Source organism: Eucalyptus grandis, chromosome 3, assembly GCF_016545825.1.
Source record: "Eucalyptus grandis isolate ANBG69807.140 chromosome 3, ASM1654582v1, whole genome shotgun sequence".
Lineage (NCBI taxonomy): Eukaryota > Viridiplantae > Streptophyta > Magnoliopsida > Myrtales > Myrtaceae > Eucalyptus > Eucalyptus grandis.
The window spans coordinates 22,580,396-22,600,145 of NC_052614.1; the positions used below are offsets into that span (position 1 = coordinate 22,580,396).

At 38.3% G+C, this 19,750-nt stretch overlaps 1 protein-coding gene across 1 annotated transcript; it reads left to right on the forward strand.

Moving 5' to 3' along the window:
- Positions 1-4,642: 4,642 nt before the first annotated feature.
- LOC120291741 (uncharacterized mitochondrial protein AtMg00810-like) lies at positions 4,643-5,535 on the forward strand. The gene is made up of 2 exons (XM_039309451.1): positions 4,643-4,735; positions 5,131-5,535. Exons 1-2 carry the CDS (start codon positions 4,643-4,645, stop codon positions 5,533-5,535), a joined length of 498 nt encoding a protein of 165 aa, XP_039165385.1.
- Positions 5,536-19,750: the final 14,215 nt, after the last annotated feature.

A 19,750-nucleotide genomic window follows, 5' to 3' on the forward strand; every position in this document is an offset into this window, starting at 1 on the left:
TATTGACTTTGACTTTCATGCAATTGGGCTATAATTGCTTAATTACTTTCTTTCTATCCTTCTCTCCATCTATTTGGAATCCAGTGCTATTTCTTTTAATAACATTTTGGGTCTTCTTACCTTTTCCAGATAACGTCAGTGTAAGAAAAACTCAATTCACCACTTGTTATGTAATGATGTTCGAAATATATATCTAGTTATGTGTCCGAATGGATCTCAACCTTTAGATAAGTACACCCTACTTAAGCTTAGGCTGCGTTACCTGGTGCATCAATCAAATGTTATCTACTTTCGAGAGGCTGCAGCAAATTTTAGCAATAGAAGCCCGACTAGCTACAATGGGAGTATGTTCATCTATGTGTTGTGCTATTCTATTATATTTTTATTTAATTAATTCCGCTTATCAGTGACCACTCTTTTAATATGAAAGGGAGAGATGGGGGTTTCGAATCCCCACCTTCTCAGAGGGTTGGGATGATGACGATTTAGTTTTAGGAGTGGGTTTCGACTCTCATGTCCTGTAGGAGACATGACAAAACTCGAGAGTGAGTGTAGTAGGAATAGAGTAGGACCGACAAAAGAAAAAGAAAAAGAAATTTCCGCTTATCTAATGTTTCTAAATATAGAAAAAACTTGAGAGAAGTTAATGCCAAATTAAAAAAATGTAATATCCTTCAATGTCAAAATTTATAAAAACAAAAAATGTAATGTAATTACATCGACCATAATATCACAGCACCAAAAAGCACTATTTTAGTATTTTATAGTATGAAAAACTACAATGATGTAGAATGAAGAATGAGTACTTTATGATCCATATTTCCGGCAGTTTATGCCAATTAAGAAAGGGTAAATACCATAAAAAAACCCAAACTTATACATATGCGACATATATACTCTCTATTACAAAAAAGTTCAGGGTTTTTTAATGATGCAAAAAAAGTCTCGGATATTTATATCCCAATAGTCAATTTTGGGGTTTTTAGTGACACAAATATAAAGTTTGGAATATTTGTATTCTAATTGAAATAGTTTAAGGTTTTTGGTGGCATGAACCCTTAAAGAAAACACAATACATTATGCTTTCCACAACATATAATCCCACCTGTTTTATTGCCTGATCTACCTCTTCGAATTAAACACCTAAGCACATTTAGTTAGTTTTTACTCACCAATTTAAATTTGCTTTTTGGTTCAATAAAAAAAAGGTTGCGCTCGCAAGGACTAAGAAATTCTTAGAGGAGCTTGCTTCCTTTCTCATGAATTGATCTTGCTCAATCACATCGTGGTCATGCATGCATTGTGTTACACCTCAAACCCCAAGCATGTGCCCATCCCTATCTAGTCGATAAAATTTTGCGACTTCCCAAGACAAGACCCTTTCTTTTTATTGCACATGCGGAAGCGAATAATAACTTCTATGACAGTAATCATCTCGGGATAAAAAAGCAGGACGCCAATTCACAAAAGCACACTTTTATAAACAACGAGATTCAAGTACAAAACGAGTTTAGTCGAAAACCTACAAAAAGGTCGACTCTCAAAAGAGGTTGTCTTATGACATACTAATAGGACAAATCCGCCAATCCTCCATACTCCTCTTCCTTAGACGTCGGGGCCTTGGTTCTCCACGACCACTTTCTAAGGACCTAAAAATGGTTATTCAATAACTAGTGAGACAATGTCTCAGCAAGTCCACGCTCTAAACTCCAATTAGAAGGGAAATACGCCAAGAGGCGTCCTAACCACACAATCACGTATTTAGCATAGAGGATTTACCTCGCCTCAGTTCCACCTTGCAGGTCAATACAATTTATATCACAGACAACCATACCGTTATGAGCAATAATTAAGCTCCAACAATTGGAATGCCACACTCAATTCTCAAATTAGCACAATGGTCCTGATTATATTGCCAAATTGTTATGACACGTCCCATTCCATGTCACACAATTTTGTCCCATAATCTGGTGCAGATATTTAACTCAATACACGTTCCAATTGATAATTACACCCACTCTAGGGTATGACCTACTCGAAGTTCGGCTGTCTACTAGCGTAGCCAGGCATCGTCTCACCCCATTGAGCACGGTTACGTCTCTCAAAGACAACTTTCCCGAAAAAGCATAGGTCTAGCCTCTACTGCGACCCAAATCCCAATAAATGGATATCCCATAAAGGGTAATGTCCATCCGACACAGTTCAGGGATGGGTTCTCTTAACCAGCACACGACCAATCAATCTTGGCCCAGGACACCGTGCATTGCACTCAAATGCCTTAATTAAAATAGTGATCCTGGCCTATTTTCTTTGTATTAAAAAAACCTGGTGAAAATAGTCGTGTGTTGGTACACAAATCGGATCGGACCTAGAAAATTCATAACATTTTTTTCAAAATCCCATTGGTTTATATAGTTTATAAAATCATTTTTGATGTTTAAAACCCGATACCCAGGATTTTTTGAATGAATATCAAAATTTACAATTTTTGGAATAATTGACCAAATTTCCAATTAGCACTCAAATTTTCACAATTTAACACTGGATTGCAAAAATTAATCACATCGTTGCAATTAGTACGAAATTCTGGTCACCGACTACCCCGGCCTAATTTCAGAAAATATTTAATAATTAAACTAATTACACTTAAATAAATCTAAACACCTCTTAAACGTCATTAACCTACTAAGAAGAGTTTAGTACATAAACTCACCAAGTTAGCAAATACACCGGTTCATGACGACAACGACGCGACGGCAACCGAAACTCGGACCTACGGTGGCGTAGGAGGTTGGTGGCTTGAGTGGTGTGAGTGGTCGACGAAGCACGGGCGGAACGGTGCTAAAACCTTAAGTGGAAATCGCTGAAAGTTTGCTGTCGAGGAAAATGGAGCGGCCAAGCGTGAGAGGGAAGAAGACCGCACCTTCTGCCTTCTTTGTGGGTTTCGCCCGTTTTCCACTTTGTTGAATTTCATTGTCAACGTTTTAGGTGTGAGGTGGCCGTCCAAGCCGAAGGCAGGTGGAGGGATATCGTGGCCATCGTTCGGTTCTCCATCGCCAGCGCAAGAAGAGGTTGATGCGAGGCTTCTGCTGGACAGTCCTCTTGGCGCAGCTGTCCCACCGAAAGGAGCCAAGTCTTGTGAGAGGCGCATGCCAGCTCGTCCTTCTCCATGCAGCGGTCGTGGCAGCAGGGAATGAAGACACCCCACGTTGCGGTGTCTTCACGTGACGAGTTCCTCTCTTCACCCATGCCACTTGCACGAGTTCACGCACACACGTGGCTGCAAGGCTTCCCCAAGACCTCGCTCAGCTGGCCATCGAGGGAAGAAGAAACGTGGCTTTCATGTGCGGTCCTTGGATGCGAGAATGGGGCAGCATGGAGTCAACCTTGCATGCATGCAGGACGTGGCTGCTCCTTCGGTCAAGTGTTTTTCTCTTGGTTGACCGGTTGAAGGGAGGGAAGACGTGGCTGTGGCGCGGCCACTTCTCGGTCAATTGTTCCTCTTTAATTGACCATCAAATGGACGTGGCTGCATGGCCATATAAGTCGATGGTCCTCGTGTCTTCATGCAGGAGAATAGATGGACGTGGCTTTGTTAAGTTGACTCTTGAGCCAACTAAATGAAATCACGCTGGCAGCAATTAGAGAGGACAACACCGATGTGCACGTCTTGATCTCTGCATGAAGAAAGTGCTGCGGACGTACGCATGGCCGCTGCTTGCTACGGGTATTCGGGTCGGTTGATTTGCGAGGCTGCTCGGGATTAATGTGTCTTCATAGCCGACCGCGTTAAGCGAGAAAATTAGACGAGGAGCTATCACAAGAATGTGACGAAATGTGACATTTTGTTATGACGAGTGTGGTGATGAAACGGCATCCACAAGTGGTGCCAACAACGTAGTTCGACGATATACTCGTCGACTCGTCTCGGATAGTTACATATTCAAGGTCCGGCTGAATGTAACACATTGAATTGTACTTTATTACTTCTCCTCCAAGACATCAGATAGTAGATACAGTCTTGCCTTCACCAAGCGATGATTCTTCTCATGACAATTCCATAGAGCAACAAATGGAGCAGGAACCCCAGGAGATAAATCACGAAGAACCTACAAGTATTGAGGAATCATCTTTGAAGGTGCTGGATGAGCCATCATGAAGATCTGGTCGAGCCACTCGTCCACCAACTTGGACCAAAGATTATGTCTGTTCCTCATCACTATCATCAGGTACTCGTTATCCTTTATCCTCATATTTATCTTTCAACCGCTTGTTGTCAGATCATTTATGTTGCATTAGTCGAGTTTATGAGGAAATGGAGCCTTTTAGTTATAACGAGGCTGTACATGATGAACGCTGGCAAAAGGCAATGGAGGCAGAACTTAAAGTCCTAATTGATAATCACACTTGGGATGTTGTGTCGTTACCTCCTGATTGCAAACCCATTGGATGTAAATGGGTCTATAAGATCAAATATAGAGCATATGGCTCTGTGGAAAGCTACAAGGCCCGATTGGTGGCCAAGGGCTTCACACAACGAGAAGGTTTTGACTACCATGAGACATTTTCTCCAGTAGCCAAGGATGTCACGGTTTAATCTTTCTTATCGATTGCCGCTTTTCGCAATTGGTCATTGCATCGGATGGATGTCCACAACGCTTTTCTTCATGGTGATCTGGAAGAGGAGATTTACATGGATCTTCCACAAGGATTACAGAGACAGGGGGAGTCAAAGGTATGTCGTCTTCGCAAATCTCTTTATGGATTGAAACAGGCCTCTCGACAATGGTACGCTAAATTTACTACTACATTAACGGGAGTTGGATTCATGCAATCCAAACATGATTATGCTTTGTTCATTTGGGCAAAAGGTACGTTGGTCATATACTTGATGATTTATGTTGACGACATACTTATTATGGGAAATGATGATTCCGCTGTGAAGAAGCTTAAAGACCATCTACATTTGTCTTTTCATATCAAAGACTTAGGGCCACCTAAGTATTTTCTTGGAATAGAGATAGCTCGTTCTGATCTAGGGATTTCCCTTAACCAGCGAAAATTTGTGATGGAGATTATATCAGAAGCGGGATTATAGGTTGCAAACCGGCAATTATTCCTATTGAACAGAATGCCAAGTTGACCAGTATTGATTATGATGCTGGGACGTCCTCCTCTGATGATCCATTATTGAAGGACCCGACAAGCTATCAAAGACTTGTTGGGAAGCTTATCTATTTCACAATGACCAGGCCAGACATTTGCTATGTAGTACAGACTCTCAGTCAATTCATGCACAGTCCAAAGCAGTCACACATGAATGCAGCCTTAAAAGTGGTGAAATATCTGAAGAGTTGTCCAGGATTAGGGATACTCCTCTCTAGAAAGTGCAATATGGAGATGGCAGCCTATTGTGATGCGGACTATGCTACATGTCCCATGAGTAGGAGATCTATTACTGGATTTTGCATCAAATTTGGGGAGTCGTTACTTTCATGGAAGACAAAGAAACAATCTATTGTATCATTGTCATAGGCAGAAGCTGAATATCAATCTATGGCAAAAACTGTTTGTGAGATAATATGGCTACGAGGTTTACTTCTGGACCTTGGGGTACAAGTTAAAGGTCTGACATTACTTTTCTGTGATAATGATTCGGCACTCAAGCTTGCGGCAAATCCTATGCTACATGAAAGGACAAAACATATAGAAGTTGATTGCCATTTTACTTGGGAGAAGATCAAAGAAGGGATCATCGAAACCAGAGGAATCAGGACCATAGAACAACCCGCTGATATCTTCACTAAACCCCTTTGTCAAAGACAGCATACATATCTTCTAAACAAGCTGGGCGTCTTGGATATATACAAGCCACCAACTTGAGGGGGAGTGTTGAAAGAAGATATGATTGAAGATTTGGGATCCGATTGAGGATTTGAATTGATTGTAATTGATAGGAGATGTGATTATTTTAGGACTAGAAAGATTAGAAGAATTTATTTACTTTTTTATTGAATTCTCTTGTACAATATATACATCATTGTATTACATCTAGAAATCAATGAAGCAAACACTATTATCCTCATTACACAAATTCCCATATTCCTTTCCTTCTCGTCTTCTTCTCGGATTTGTGACAGTTTTAAATAGCAACGGACAAGCAAAACCGTGGACGCTATGGTTGGGACTTACCATCGCAAAACAATGAGATTTTCTTAAGCTCATCATTGAGATGGACTCTAAAATTGTTGCAAAACTTGTTAACCAAGAGAGAATAGTGATAACACTGGATTAACACTCCTTAAAGATATTAGGAAACTTTTGAGCTCTCATTTTGAGTTTAAAATTCGTCACATTTTTCTTCAAGGCAATCGGCCTACCAAAACACTTGTCAATATTGGCATAGTGAAGCGTTTAGATACTACGTTCTACTTGCAACCTTCTAGAGAATTAGCTCATGCTTTGTTTAGTGATAAAGTTAGGATTGTAGATTTTAGATGTTAACTTTTCTTAGTTTTATACCTTATATTTAACCACCAAAAAAAATAAATAGCAATAAACATTCATTAGAATAAATCTAGCCCTTCGATTCATTCAAAGACAGGTCTTCCGTGTTTAAGGCTAGTGGCTGTGTACTAGTCGTTTTGCTGTATTAGCCATAAATTATGATAGAAATTGAGGCCTCATATCTTTCGAGGTACAAGATTCAAGTCGTTTTGCCATGGGCCCTTGGTTAGTAAATTCGGGCGCGATTGGCTAACTCCACCTCTTTGGCTCAATCAAGGTTTATCATCCAAGCTCCTTTATCGGATTCATATAGAACTGCTTCTTTATAGTATGATCACAAATTATTATGCCAAGTAATTATCAACTCAAAACCTCATGTTTCTCGATTTGGCCAAGACTCTTCGATTCCATAGCCGTTGCATTAGATTTAATTTCTATTGATTCATTCTCTACACTTCGAAATCCTAAAAGTATTTTTTCCTTTTTCTTAAATGTTATGAAAAATATCAATAATTGTTTGGACATTTTTTATTTAATGTGTGCTCATTTCTATCATTTGAGAAAATAAATGATCTTATCTCAAATGAAAACAAATATGCGGTGTCTATTTAATAGGGAAAATTCCAAAATAGGACCCGAAGTGCCATCTTTTTCTCAAATAAGGGTTCGAAGTGAACATTGTTTCAAATAGAGACCCGAAGTGCCATCACTTTCTCAAATAAGAACCTGAAGTGGATGTTATTTCAAATGAGGACCTAAAGTGGTTATGTTTGTTTCAAATAAGGACCTGACTTTTCAGCGATCAAGGATATTTTTGTCTTTCCATTTTCCGCCTTTTTTTTTTCTTTCCTCTTTTTTTTTTTGGTTATTCTTCTTCCTCTTCGCTAGTGGCCGGCTGACCACGGGCGATGCCCCTGAGGGCTGGCGAGACCGCCCACGCCAGTCCTTACTAGTAGCTAGCGAGGCCAACCTCGTCGATGGCCCCTAGGTGAGGGTCGCCACGCCCAGCGACGCCATCCCTCACTTGTGGCTAACGTGGATGGCCCTCAGCGGGGCGGCGACCCTCACCCAGCCCTTTGTGGGCATCGTCGATGGTGGCAGCCATCGACAATGAGGAAGAAGAAGAACCATAAAAAAAAAAAAAAAAAAAAAAAGGAAATAAGGGGAAAATGCCAAATGATGAAAATACCATTGATCAATCGAAAAATTAGCTAGTCGGCAATCGGCGAGGTGGTGTCCATATTTTGAAACAACCAAAGCTACTTTAGGTTATTATTTGAAACAAAGTCCACTTTAGGCTCTTATTTAAGAAAATAATGGCACTTTGGGTCATTTTTTGAAATTTTCCCAAAAAAAAATAAAGAGGAAAGAAAAAAGGCGAAAAATCACAAAAAACAAAAATACCCTTGATCACTGAAAAGTCAGGTCCTTATTTGAAACAAATATAACCACTTTAGGTTCTCATTTGAAACAACATCCACTCCAGGCCCTTATTTGAGAAAATGATGGCATTTCGAGTCCCTATTTGAAACAATGTTCACTTCGGACCCTTATTTGAGAAAAATAGGGTACTTCAGGTCCCATTTTGGAATTTTCCCTATTTAATATGGTCATTAATTAAAAAGACTAATCTTTTGACATTTGGCCCCTATCAAGTATGACATTAATCAACAACTTAAAAGGAAAAAAAAACATAAAAAAAAAAAATGTCTCGCAAGAAGCTTTTACTTTGCATAAACATGAAGTATTATAAGTTGCTAGTACAACACACATTTCGAAAGTACTCAATTGAAGTGTTCTCATGGTCACTTTACAAAATAAAAGAAAAGCGAATAGTACTCGAGAACTATTTGTCCGGGATGCAAGTGTTGAATTTGGAGTAAGAAAGTCCCACTACATTTAAAGAAAGGCAATCGAAAAAGCCAGGCACGCTCTATAGCAAATAATGAAAAAAGAAGAAGAAGATTAAGCAAGCAAGAAACACAGCACGGGATTCGTGGGGCAATTTTTCATCACAAGCATTGGATCAAAAAGCAGTGAAAAAAATAATCAGAGTTCAGGACCATAATTAAACATGTTCAGCCCTTAGTACTGAGGCGGTTTCATAGCTAAGGCAAGAAAAGTTAAGGATTACTATAACATTAAAGTTTGTAAGGTTAATGCTAAAGTAACAACAATCCCTTTTATAACATTGAAAAATGTTAAAAAAGTATTCCAGGTATTCATCAAATCTTATTAAATATCTTTTGAAAATCTACAATCTTTCACTTAAAGTAACTTTTCTGCGGCATGTTTTTTCGATTTCAAGTCTTTCTTGAAAAATACGATTATGAACATTGATTTTTTTCCCCGTCCAAATTATGCTCATTGACGCAATGGTTTTTTCTTTAAATACAAACAGTATGAGGCAGAAAAGAATTGTGGGAACACCTAGTGGCGTTGATCATAGCTGATGAGCAATCCTATCCATGAAGTTTTTTTTTTTTTTTTTTTTGGTCAGAAACAAGAAACTATATTGGAGTAGTGAAACCATTACAACTGGCAGCTATAGCATCCGTGCAAATTAGATCTATCAAATGAAAGGGGGGAAAAACAGCCCAACATTGGACAAAGGAAAAACGATCATGGGCCTTTGCAGCCCAATCAGCAGCAACATTGGCCTCCCTTCTGCAGTGCCCTAGCGAGAGATTAAGGAAATTCGAGAGCAAGGAGGCGGCTTCGAGGAAGAGAGACCGAGCTTCCCATGGCGGCTTGCGGCGACGTTGGAGGATCTCAACCACCAGGAGGCTATCGGATTCAAGGACGATTGAAGCATCTGATAAGCCATGGCTTTGTAGATGGTGGAGAGAGAAAGACACTACTTGGATCTCGGCTTGAAGGGCATAAGATGCAGCAAAATGTTTTGAAAATCTATCGGTAAGTCTTCCGTGATGATCTTTGCATACGCAGGCCATTGTGCCTTCTCGCGAGCCAAGCTGATACGACCCATCTACATTGATCTTCAAGGTACCTAGATCTGGAGGCTTCCAAAGTGTTCCCCTGCTCAGTAACGAGCGGCCCTTATGTGTTAGCGACAAAGCCGTTAGACGAGCTACATGGGAATCAGCTAGTGCAGCCTTAGCCACCCGAGACGGCCGAAGGCGTTCTTGCCAGAAGATGAAACCATTCCGGGCACGCCAAATCTGCCAAAGAACTGAGGCCAAAGTCTCCAAACCAGGTAAGAAAGATCCAAATTGAACTAGTTGGACAAGCCATTCATCTATTATGTGGAGTTGCATAGGAGAAATCTGAATGTTGAAGCTAGGGTGCGCCTAGACCTTTTTAGTCCATGGACATAACAAAAATAGATGTTCAAGAGTTTCAGGGATATCTTGATCACAAAGTAGACAGCACGGGTTTTTAATAATATGTCGCTGAAACAAATTAGCCCTTGTAGCAAGAGCATTCTGACAAAGCGACCATAGGAAGGCTCGAATTTTTGGGGGGGAATGCATTTTCCAGATTCTGTTCCATAACCATCTTGGATTCTGATAAGATGAGGAAGTGTTACTTATTGGCTGTTGTGTTGCTGTTGTTGTGAATGAATGAAAGGCAGATTTGACAGTGAAATAACCATCTTTAGTGGCAGTCCAAATAATCTGATCACTGGTAGATAGTGGTCGCAAAGGGATAGTGGTGATCTGGTCTATAACTTGATTGTCAAAAAATCTGTGTAGCAGGGTGGCATTCCGGGTATTGGTGGATTGATTAATAAGATCAGCCACCAAAATAGGTTCTTCATGGATTGAAGGGCCAGTTAAGATTCCAATAGGGAGCCAAGGATCACCACGTATCCTGATTGATTTACCATCACCTACAGACCAACGTATGTTGGGTAGGATGGCATCCCGACCAATAAGTAGACTCTGCCAGCCCCAAGATGGGCGAGAGCCTCTGTCAGCATATATAAAAGACTTGGAATGAAAATACAAACCTTTAAAAACTTTGCTCCAAAGAGATGAAGGCTGATTAAGTAAACGCCAAGCCTGCTTGGCCAGCATAGCTCTATTAAAGTGTAGAAGATCTCTAAATCCTAAACCTCCATTTGCTTTTTTTTTTTTTTTCAGAACATCCCAACTTCTCCAATGAATGCTTGATTTGTTTCGATCATTCTGCCACCAAAATCTGGCTATACTTCTTTCAATAGATCTGCAAATAGACACAGGCAACTTGAAAGTAGACATTGCATAATGAGGAATAGCCTGAATAACAGTTTTGAGTAGGATTTCTTTCCCACCCTTTGAGATTAGACTTGCTTTCCAACTCTCCAACTTAGAATGAACTCGGCTTAATATCCACGAAAACATATATTTTTTCGAACGTCCCCAATCTGACGGTATCCCTAAGTACTTCCCACATTTGTTTAGAATAGGAACCCGGAGCTTTGAAGCCAAATTTTGCTGCAAACTAATTGGGCAGTCTTTTGCAAAATAGATACCTGATTTATTCCGATTAATTTCCTGCCCTATTGCTAGACAATAGTGCTGTAATATATTCGATAGGTTCTGGCATTCATTAACAGTACCATCAAGAAAGAATATGGCATCGTCCGCAAAAAACAAATGAGTTAAGGAAGGGCACCACCTATTAAGTTTAATCCCTTTAAGATGTTCAAAGTCGACAGCTTTCTTAATAAGTGTAGAAAGGAGATTAGCCAACAAAATAAACAGATAAGGGGAGAGAGGATCACCCTGTCGAAGACCTCGAGAAGGGTAGAAATAACTAAGATGTTCTCCATTCAGTTTAACACAGGACGATTAGGTGGAAATACATTGCATAGTCCATTTCACCCAAGTAGAATGAAAACCCAGTTTTAAGAGATAATCTTGGAAAAAATCCCATTCAACCCTGTCATACGCTTTCCTCATATCCACTTTCAGAACAGCTTGGTAAGTAGACTTTCATTTCTTGATTCGAAGCTGGTGTAGAACTTCTTGAACTAGTAAAATGTTATCCTGAATTTGTCTACCCCCCACAAAAGCCGACTGTTCCTCTAAGATAAGGTCTTGTAGGATGAGTTTTAATCGATTCGCAATAATTTTAGATATGACTTTATAAGCATAATTATACAAACTAATAGGATGATACTGATCAAGGCTTTCTGGGTGAGGAACTTTAGGAATCAGAGCTATCAGAGTTCTGTTTAAGTAAGAGGGCATAACACCAGTAGTAAAAAACTCATGAACAACTTCAAAAAGGTCAAATTTAATAATGTCCCAGTGCGTCTGATAAAATAAACCATTAAGACCATCAAGGCTCGGAGCTTTGGCTGCTCCTAATTGAAAAGTGGCCTGTTGTACCTCTTCCAGGGTAACGGAAGCTATTAAACGAGTATTCATGTCTTGATTAACCAAAGGATCGCACTGCTCTAAGATAGGAGCATAATTATGACATCCTATTGAGGTATATAATCTAGAGAAGAAAGCTGTCACAATCTCTTTTATTCTGGTAGGGTCCTGCTCCAAAAAATTGTCATCATTCTTAAGCATAGTAATACGATTGCGGCGCTGAACAGTTGTTGCATGAAAAAAACTGGTGTTCTTGTCTCCCCATTTTAGCCAATTTAGTCTGGAACGGATAGCCTAATATTGCTCTTCACGACTCCACACCCTCTGCAGTTCTTCTTTCAAAACTTTAACCTCAGTCTGATCATATAAGACATTTTGTTGATTTGTAAGGTGCTGCAGCTGGAGCTACAACTCATCAGCCCTGATTCTATTATGTGAAAATTTAGAACAGCTCCATTTTGTTAAAGCATAAGAAATTGCTTGAATTTTCCTATTGAAAGATGGTGTCTTGCTACGAACATAATTCCAGGAATTAGTAATAATATCCCGACACTCCACATCCTGATTCCAATAGGATTCATACTTAAAGTAGTGCTGTCTAGAACCTCTCACTGGTGAAGTGTTAAGTATAATAGGGCTATGGTCTGAACCAACAGCTGGTAAGGCATAAACCTCAGCCCGAGGAAAACATAGTTGCCATTCCAGTGAGCACAGTGCTCGATCTAGACACTCCTTGATTAACTCATCCCCCTGACGATTGTTTGTCCACATAAACGCACAACCCTTAGCTTCGATTGACATTAACGAACATTCATTAAGAACAGATTGAAAAGAAGCCAACCGATTAAAATCTACTGGTCTATCTCCATACTTTTCCCAGTGAAAAAGGATCTCATTAAAATCACCAATGCAGGCCCAATGAAGAGTATTTGCAATGCTGATGTTGATGAGATCCTGCCAAACATCAAGTCGCAAATGAGCAACAGCAGGGGCATGAAGACACATGAGGCGCCAGGTAATGTTTCCTGCTACATCTGTACACATCATGTCAAAGTAATCCGGTTTTGAACGCTCAAAAGAAAGAGAAACCGAATCATTCCATAGGACTGCTAGACCCCCTGCCAAACCTACTGGGTTGTAAACACGCATATGTGAAAAGCGCAACCTAAACTGCATCTTACTAAGAACAGCTTCACAATTCTTAGTTTCCATAAAAAATAAAAGACAGGTTTTTCCTTAATTACCAGGGCCTTTAGTGCTTGAACTGTCAGGGTATTGCCCAAACCCCACAGCCCAACCGATCGGTTTCATTTGTGATAAGGGGGCTGTTGAGGGCCAGCCACCCATGCCCAACGTCCATCACCAGGAGCTTGCGCAATTGGAGTATCCCATAGTAAAGATTCGTCCAGATCTTCGGGTGCTACGCTGCGTATATCATATGGGTTATACCTCTTCAGCTTCTTAACATGGCCAACTTTTGATATATGGCGAGAACTTTTCAACCTCTTGTCCTGAGTGACAGAACTTGTATTAAGTGAACCCCTTCGCTTTCGTGCGAGGGAATCAAAGCAGTATGAGAACCTCCATCCAGTTTTGATGCAGGAGGAATATGAGTTACCAAAGGCTGCAACGAGGGAGAGGCTCCAGATGAAGGAATAGGTGGCAGTAGAGGAAGGGGTGGAGCAACTATAGGGGGAGTTTTAGGTACCACTTCTTCCACTGTATCCTCCACTTCTTTCGTTTCATAATAGATTTTTCAGTACGGGCTATGTTCCTTGAGCTCAGCGCGCAACCATTGTCCATACGACAACTTGTTCTCCCCAGTTAATACATCAACATTAACAGATTTCTCTGGACATGAGGTAGTATAATGACCCAGCTGCTCGCATAGATAACAATAATGGGCAAGACGTTCATATCTAAAATCTAGCCAAATAGTCTTTTCATTGATTCTAATCAAACGACCTGTCTGCAGAGGATGCTGAAAGTCAATTTCAACTCGGGCATGCCCTGATCTCATGGTAAATGTGTCTTGACCATCAGCCCTGACTTCCAAAACTTTCCCAACTGTCATAACTGCTTTTCTAATAATTTGTTATGTGCACAATTCCTGGGGCAGGCCAAACACTTGCACCCAAAATGCACAAGTTGAAAAATCATAGCAATGCAGCGGTGTGTTGGGAATCCAAGGCTTAAAGACGACCAAACGACAAGAAAAAACCCAGGGTCCCCCCTCCAAAATCCGCTGTTTATCAGTAAGTAATTTAAATTTCGCTGCATAGAGACCATCCTCTCTCTGAGAGATATCCACCTGTTTTGTATGCCACACCTTTTTCATAGTACTCTGAAAAGCCTGAAAATTGATAGGAGAATCAGCAAATACCTTGCCAATCAGAGTTAAACGGCACTCATTCAATTTCGCAGGAGTAGGCTCATCGTTCCAAACCTCCAAATCATGAGGTGAGCACAATCGTCCCAAGCTCTTACACAAAGCAGCCAGACGGAATGTTCTTCATCGACATGTGCCATATCTGCTGGCGATAGAGTGATGGCAAAACCAAACAATCGAAGAGAAATTCAGCAAGTAGGAAGGCGTGGGTATGCGATAAAGACCCGATAGAACAGCCGATGAACCCAAAGGAGGATCAGAATCACACATGCAAGTAATCTGATGAGTGTTCAGAGAGAGAGAAGCATTGCGAAGACAGAGAGGACCGGTGGAGAAGAAGAGGCGAAGAAGCAAAGCAGATCAAAGCTCGAGGTGGAAATATTACAAAATACGGACATGCACCGAGAATAACAGCTGATAGAATAGAAAATCCATTGAGAAAACCCAGGTGAAACAAAGGGATTAGGGTTTAAGATGCCATAAAACCAAAAAGAAGCTCTGCATGCGCAAGAGAAGAAACTATCCCTGATGGATAGAGAGAAAAACAGAATTATCCATGAAGTTGAAAGTGGGCATTATTTATTCTCTCTTTAAGGAGAGCAGTGAAATAAAACGAAGTGCATCGTTGGGACCAAAAGTGGCAGGACCGCCTATTAATTACATGTCTTAATTGAGGATAACAATTCTCTATAAATTTAAAAATTCTTGGACAAAATTTCTGCATAATAACACAAAGTTGCTGTTTAAATGGTTTGTTACGGGTGGTCTTTGTTTACTTCTTGAATAACTTGCACATGAAAATGCTAACTAATATATCCCCAAAATGATTTTGCAACCTTCCCTCAATTGCACCACCTAGAGTTTGGTTAATATATTAGTAAGTCCAAACTTAACTCGGACTTTCCAAAATTCACATTAATTCACGATTTAGATTCAAGTTTTTAATATACAAATGATTTTTAATAAAGAGTTGGCACTAATTAGTTTATGAGGTTAGAAATCCAAGTAAATATGCTCGAGATTATATAATCAAGGGACATATTGCAAATTTTGAATGAGGAAAGCATGCATTATGACCCAAATGTTGATGAAAAAGGAGATTTTTATTACTATCGGCAGCATTACAAGAAATGCTTTTCTTCAAAAAATCTAAATCTCCTAGAGAATTAATCAAGAAATAACTTTATCTAAGCCCAGCGGTTTGTCAGTTGTATGGTCTTGAAACAAACAACTTTTGAAATTGAATATGACATGACAATAATTATCTACATAAACTTTTGAGATAGAAAGAAGATTGAATTCAAAGTTAGAAATGTATAGGACATTTTTTATGATGAAATTTGGACTGAGATGGATAGTGCCAATTTTAGTAACATAGATCACATTCCTATTAGGAAGATGTATGGTCATGGAAGATTGTGGCCCTTTGTCAACATGGGAAAATAAATGCTCATTTTAAATTATGTGTTCTTTGGCACCCAAATCGATTATCTATACATCAATTGAATTTGAATTTGCCTTGTAAAGAAATGTACCTAAGAAACTTGCATTCTAGGGATGAGTGGTTCCAGGTTCTTTATAGGTTCCAAGTGGAACCTAGAACTTACCCATTGAAATTTTGAACCTAGAATCTATCTTGTCACAGATTTCAAGGTCGGTTCCAGGTTCTAACATATATATATTAATACGATAACGTTCCACCTTCTAGTGCATTCAACTCATACTATAATTGAGCTTCTTTGTGCTCTTTTGTGTATATACACTAGTTTTCGACACTAGCATAAGTATGGACTATCACAAAAATCACTTTTATGCCATATGAGCCTTTAGACAAAGAACCCATGAGTAACGTAAAGCAAAACAAGGATGGCAACAATATGATTTGCAATTATTGGAAAATCTGAAGCCAAAATCAATACTTCCACTCATTTTAAAATTCAAATATGAGATCGTCGACATCAAACAAAAAAATCGAGATAACCAAAAAGGGTTACAAAGTGCTAAAAGTATGAAGTTGAGAAATCAAAATTACAGATATTTAATTTCACTCATCATCCTCCTCGTCGTTGTCTTCTCTAATTGCTGAGTTGAGGGCATTCGGGCACTCTATCAACTTATGTTTCCTTTCCTCATAGGTTAGCTTCTTCAAGTTAAACCTATTCAAAGATTGAAAGGGAAGTGTTATGTGGCTAGTCAGAAAAACAAACGAAAGATCCATTCAAATATCCAATTGGCACTCATGAACAATTGGCAAAATCATAGATAACACGACCTTAGCTGCTCCTTCAACATTGGACAAAAATAAAAATAAAGAAAACCAAAGTATTAAGACAATCTATATTTATTTGCTGGTAAACTAAAATAAGTATTAGAAAGCCTTACCACATATGTTCATTCTGCTTTAATTGGTAAACTCTGTTTATGGATAATATTCTCCTCATTAAGATAATCCATATCTAATAAAAAAAGAGATTAAATAAAATATTCACATATTAGATATGTAAAAGGAATTAGAATGAATAAAGATATAAACATCACTTACCCGACTCAAATTTTCAGCATTCTTGATGCACTCTTCAACATTAATTGGCATACGAAAGGCTCTCAATCAATTTTAAGCGCAAATTAAAGTTTCAACTACTTTGAGAGTTAAAGAATTTCGAAAGCTTTTAAGCACATGACCCGATGTACTAAAAGTTGACTCTAAAGCAATATTGAGCTATCAAAATGATCTTATATTTTGGGCCACTAGTCTTCCACCACACAAAAAGGTCAAGATAAATAATATTTTCATTTTTTTCTTGAAGATACTAATTAAAATTGGATTTGTTGTCGTGGCACTTTTGTTGGTTCGAGTGCATAAGCATTTTTTGCTAAGCTTGTGCGTCATATTCCTTTATACCTTCATTAGCATTTACATCGGCATTGGAACCACTACTACTTGCACTCAAACTATAGTTATCAAAATTTCGATCACTAGAAACAAGAGAAGATTGCTTATAAAATTCATACAAACGTTTCAATGAGTCATTCACCTTATAATGCATCTTATTAATTTTCGATTCATCATCATAAATTTGTCAATACAAGAAATTCACATAATTCAATTTAGCTCTAGGATCTAACACAACCGCAATCAACACCATCACATTCACTTTATCCAAATTATCATAATATTTGTCAAATTTTTCTTTCATTTTCATACTCATAGCTTAAAGCTTATTTTTTTAAGTATCCTTTGCATCTTTCAAATATCTATGTGAAAGAGCTATCCTTTTAAAATAATCATTTGAAGTACATATGAAATTCTCGACATTCGATTGGTGGCATCATAAAATATTTTTAGAAATTCTAAAAGAATAATAATATTTTCCCAAATATCATCTTTAGGAAGACTATAATTAAGCTTACTTGCAAAAGATAAATTGTCTTCTTCCATCATTTTAAAAGCTTTTCAGAACTTTATAGCAGTGTCTAATATCAGGTAAGTGGAGTTCCATTTAGTGGTAACATCAAGAATAATCTAACCCTTGTAAGTAATCATTTTACTCTCAATGCAAAATTGAAATGCTTTGACTATTGTGGGAGAACTCTCATATATCTAACTACATTTTAGATACATGCAATAGAGTCATGTATTATAATCAAGCTATTTCTCACAATTCAATTTAATATATGAGCCATGTACTTCATGTACAAAACACTACCATATAATATTAATAATATTTTTTTGGAAAGTTTGTTCTTCAAATAATTAATTGTAATATCGTTCAAACTAGCATTGTCCATGGTGATTATGGACACTTTTTTTTTCTTTCTTATTCTTCATTGGTAGATGCTTTTCTCCACTATTTTCCCAATCTCATTAATCCTGTGACTTTGCATCACCATAAAATTGATGATTCTTTTGTTCAACCTCCAATTTTTATTAATCAAAGTGAGATACAAATAATTTAGTTTTTGAATGGAACTCCATGTATCCATCGTGAGTACGATCTTAGAATTAATTTTTTCAAAATAAGTCTTCAAACAAGTTCTTTCACAAAAATACAACTTCATGCAATCTTTAGCTACTGTAAAACATGATAAATGTTTGAAGAGAGATTGTGACTTACTGAAAAATTCACGAAATCTAACATGCTCAACCAAGGAAAAATATTGTTCATCTCACTAGACCAAATTTTAAAAAGTTTTTTAATCAAACGACCATGTCGATAAGACACTACCAATATTAGAATCTCCCATTGCCTTGCCAGCCATGTCTACATTACATGATGCAAAGAATCTTTGCCTCTTATTTACATGGTGAGGAAACTTCTTGTTCGTGGTCAAGTGCTTTCTCATTGCATAAGTATCGTTAGAAACATGGTATTTACATACAAAGCTACAATGATGCACTATACTTGATATATTTATCCATCTTTATCATTAATTATCGCATAATGATTTTATTATTTAGATGTATATTTCTTATCACGAGGAGGAAGACGAGAATCAAGTACCTTGTTTGTGGCATCCATAGTAGATGATGGCTCTTCTTCATTTTCATCGCTACACAATTCCAATTCTGTGATGGAGTCATCTCTTCACATCCCTTCATCTCTATTGACGTGTTACTTTAATACATTAAATTCACACATACACAACAATAATAGAATATAATTAGAATTTAAAAAAAAAAAGATCAAACTTTTATAAAAAAAAGATAGGCAAACAATTGAATTATCAACCACATAAATGCTTGAGGGCCGAGTTAGCTAAACTTCCTTAAGTCAATAAACAAGGAACGAGAAGGACTAAGATGAACAAAAAGACGAAAAGTTATAAGGTTTACACTTTCTTCGAGAGCTACCCACTAACACAAATAGACAAGCTCCCTCAACTATTCCATATGCATCAGGACATGAATATTACCATGTCCAGTGGAACACATTGTTAGGATAACAAAGCAAAGCTAATGTTGAGAAGTCGGAGGAAACACAAAAAATACAATATTGTCTTTCCTTTTGCTTGCAAGCTTTGTGTGAATTTTTGCATAGCATTTGGGCTATATAATAAGATGCAATTCATACAATCTTGGGACAAATCACCTAAATCGCCCAATGGAAGGACGTAGCAATCGATGCAGTATCATATGTTGTATACTTTTAGCCAGCTTTAGAGGGGGATGCAATTCGTTATGTACCCATTTTGGCATTAATCCTCCTACTAGGAAAATCCACAAAGAAGGCAAGGCTAACGACCAAATCTAACTTTCTTGCTTGAAAATTGTAATTGCTAGTATCAACTATCTGGAGGTTCACTCAAGTCTTTCTTACAATTCCTTACAGTGCTATCTGCCTCCTAACTTCCGCCCTTTATTGGACCACCACCCATCCTTGATTATTACTCCGCAGCGATGCATAACACATAAAATGGACCACAACAGTAAAGCTCAGTCAAGCATCATAATAAATTAGTGTTCTTCCAGATCCTTACTTCATTTCCTCACCGGTATTCACATTTACCATGAGAACAATGCACAATA

Excerpts from the sequence above, each read along its gene's own strand:
- LOC120291741 (XM_039309451.1), top strand. The coding sequence starts at position 4,643 with ATGGATGTCCACAACGCTTTTCTTCATGGTGATCTGGAAGAGGAGATT. Across the intron at positions 4,736-5,130 it reads AGAGACAGGGGGAGTCAAAG|AATGCCAAGTTGACCAGTAT; the intron begins GTATGTCGTCTT and ends CCTATTGAACAG.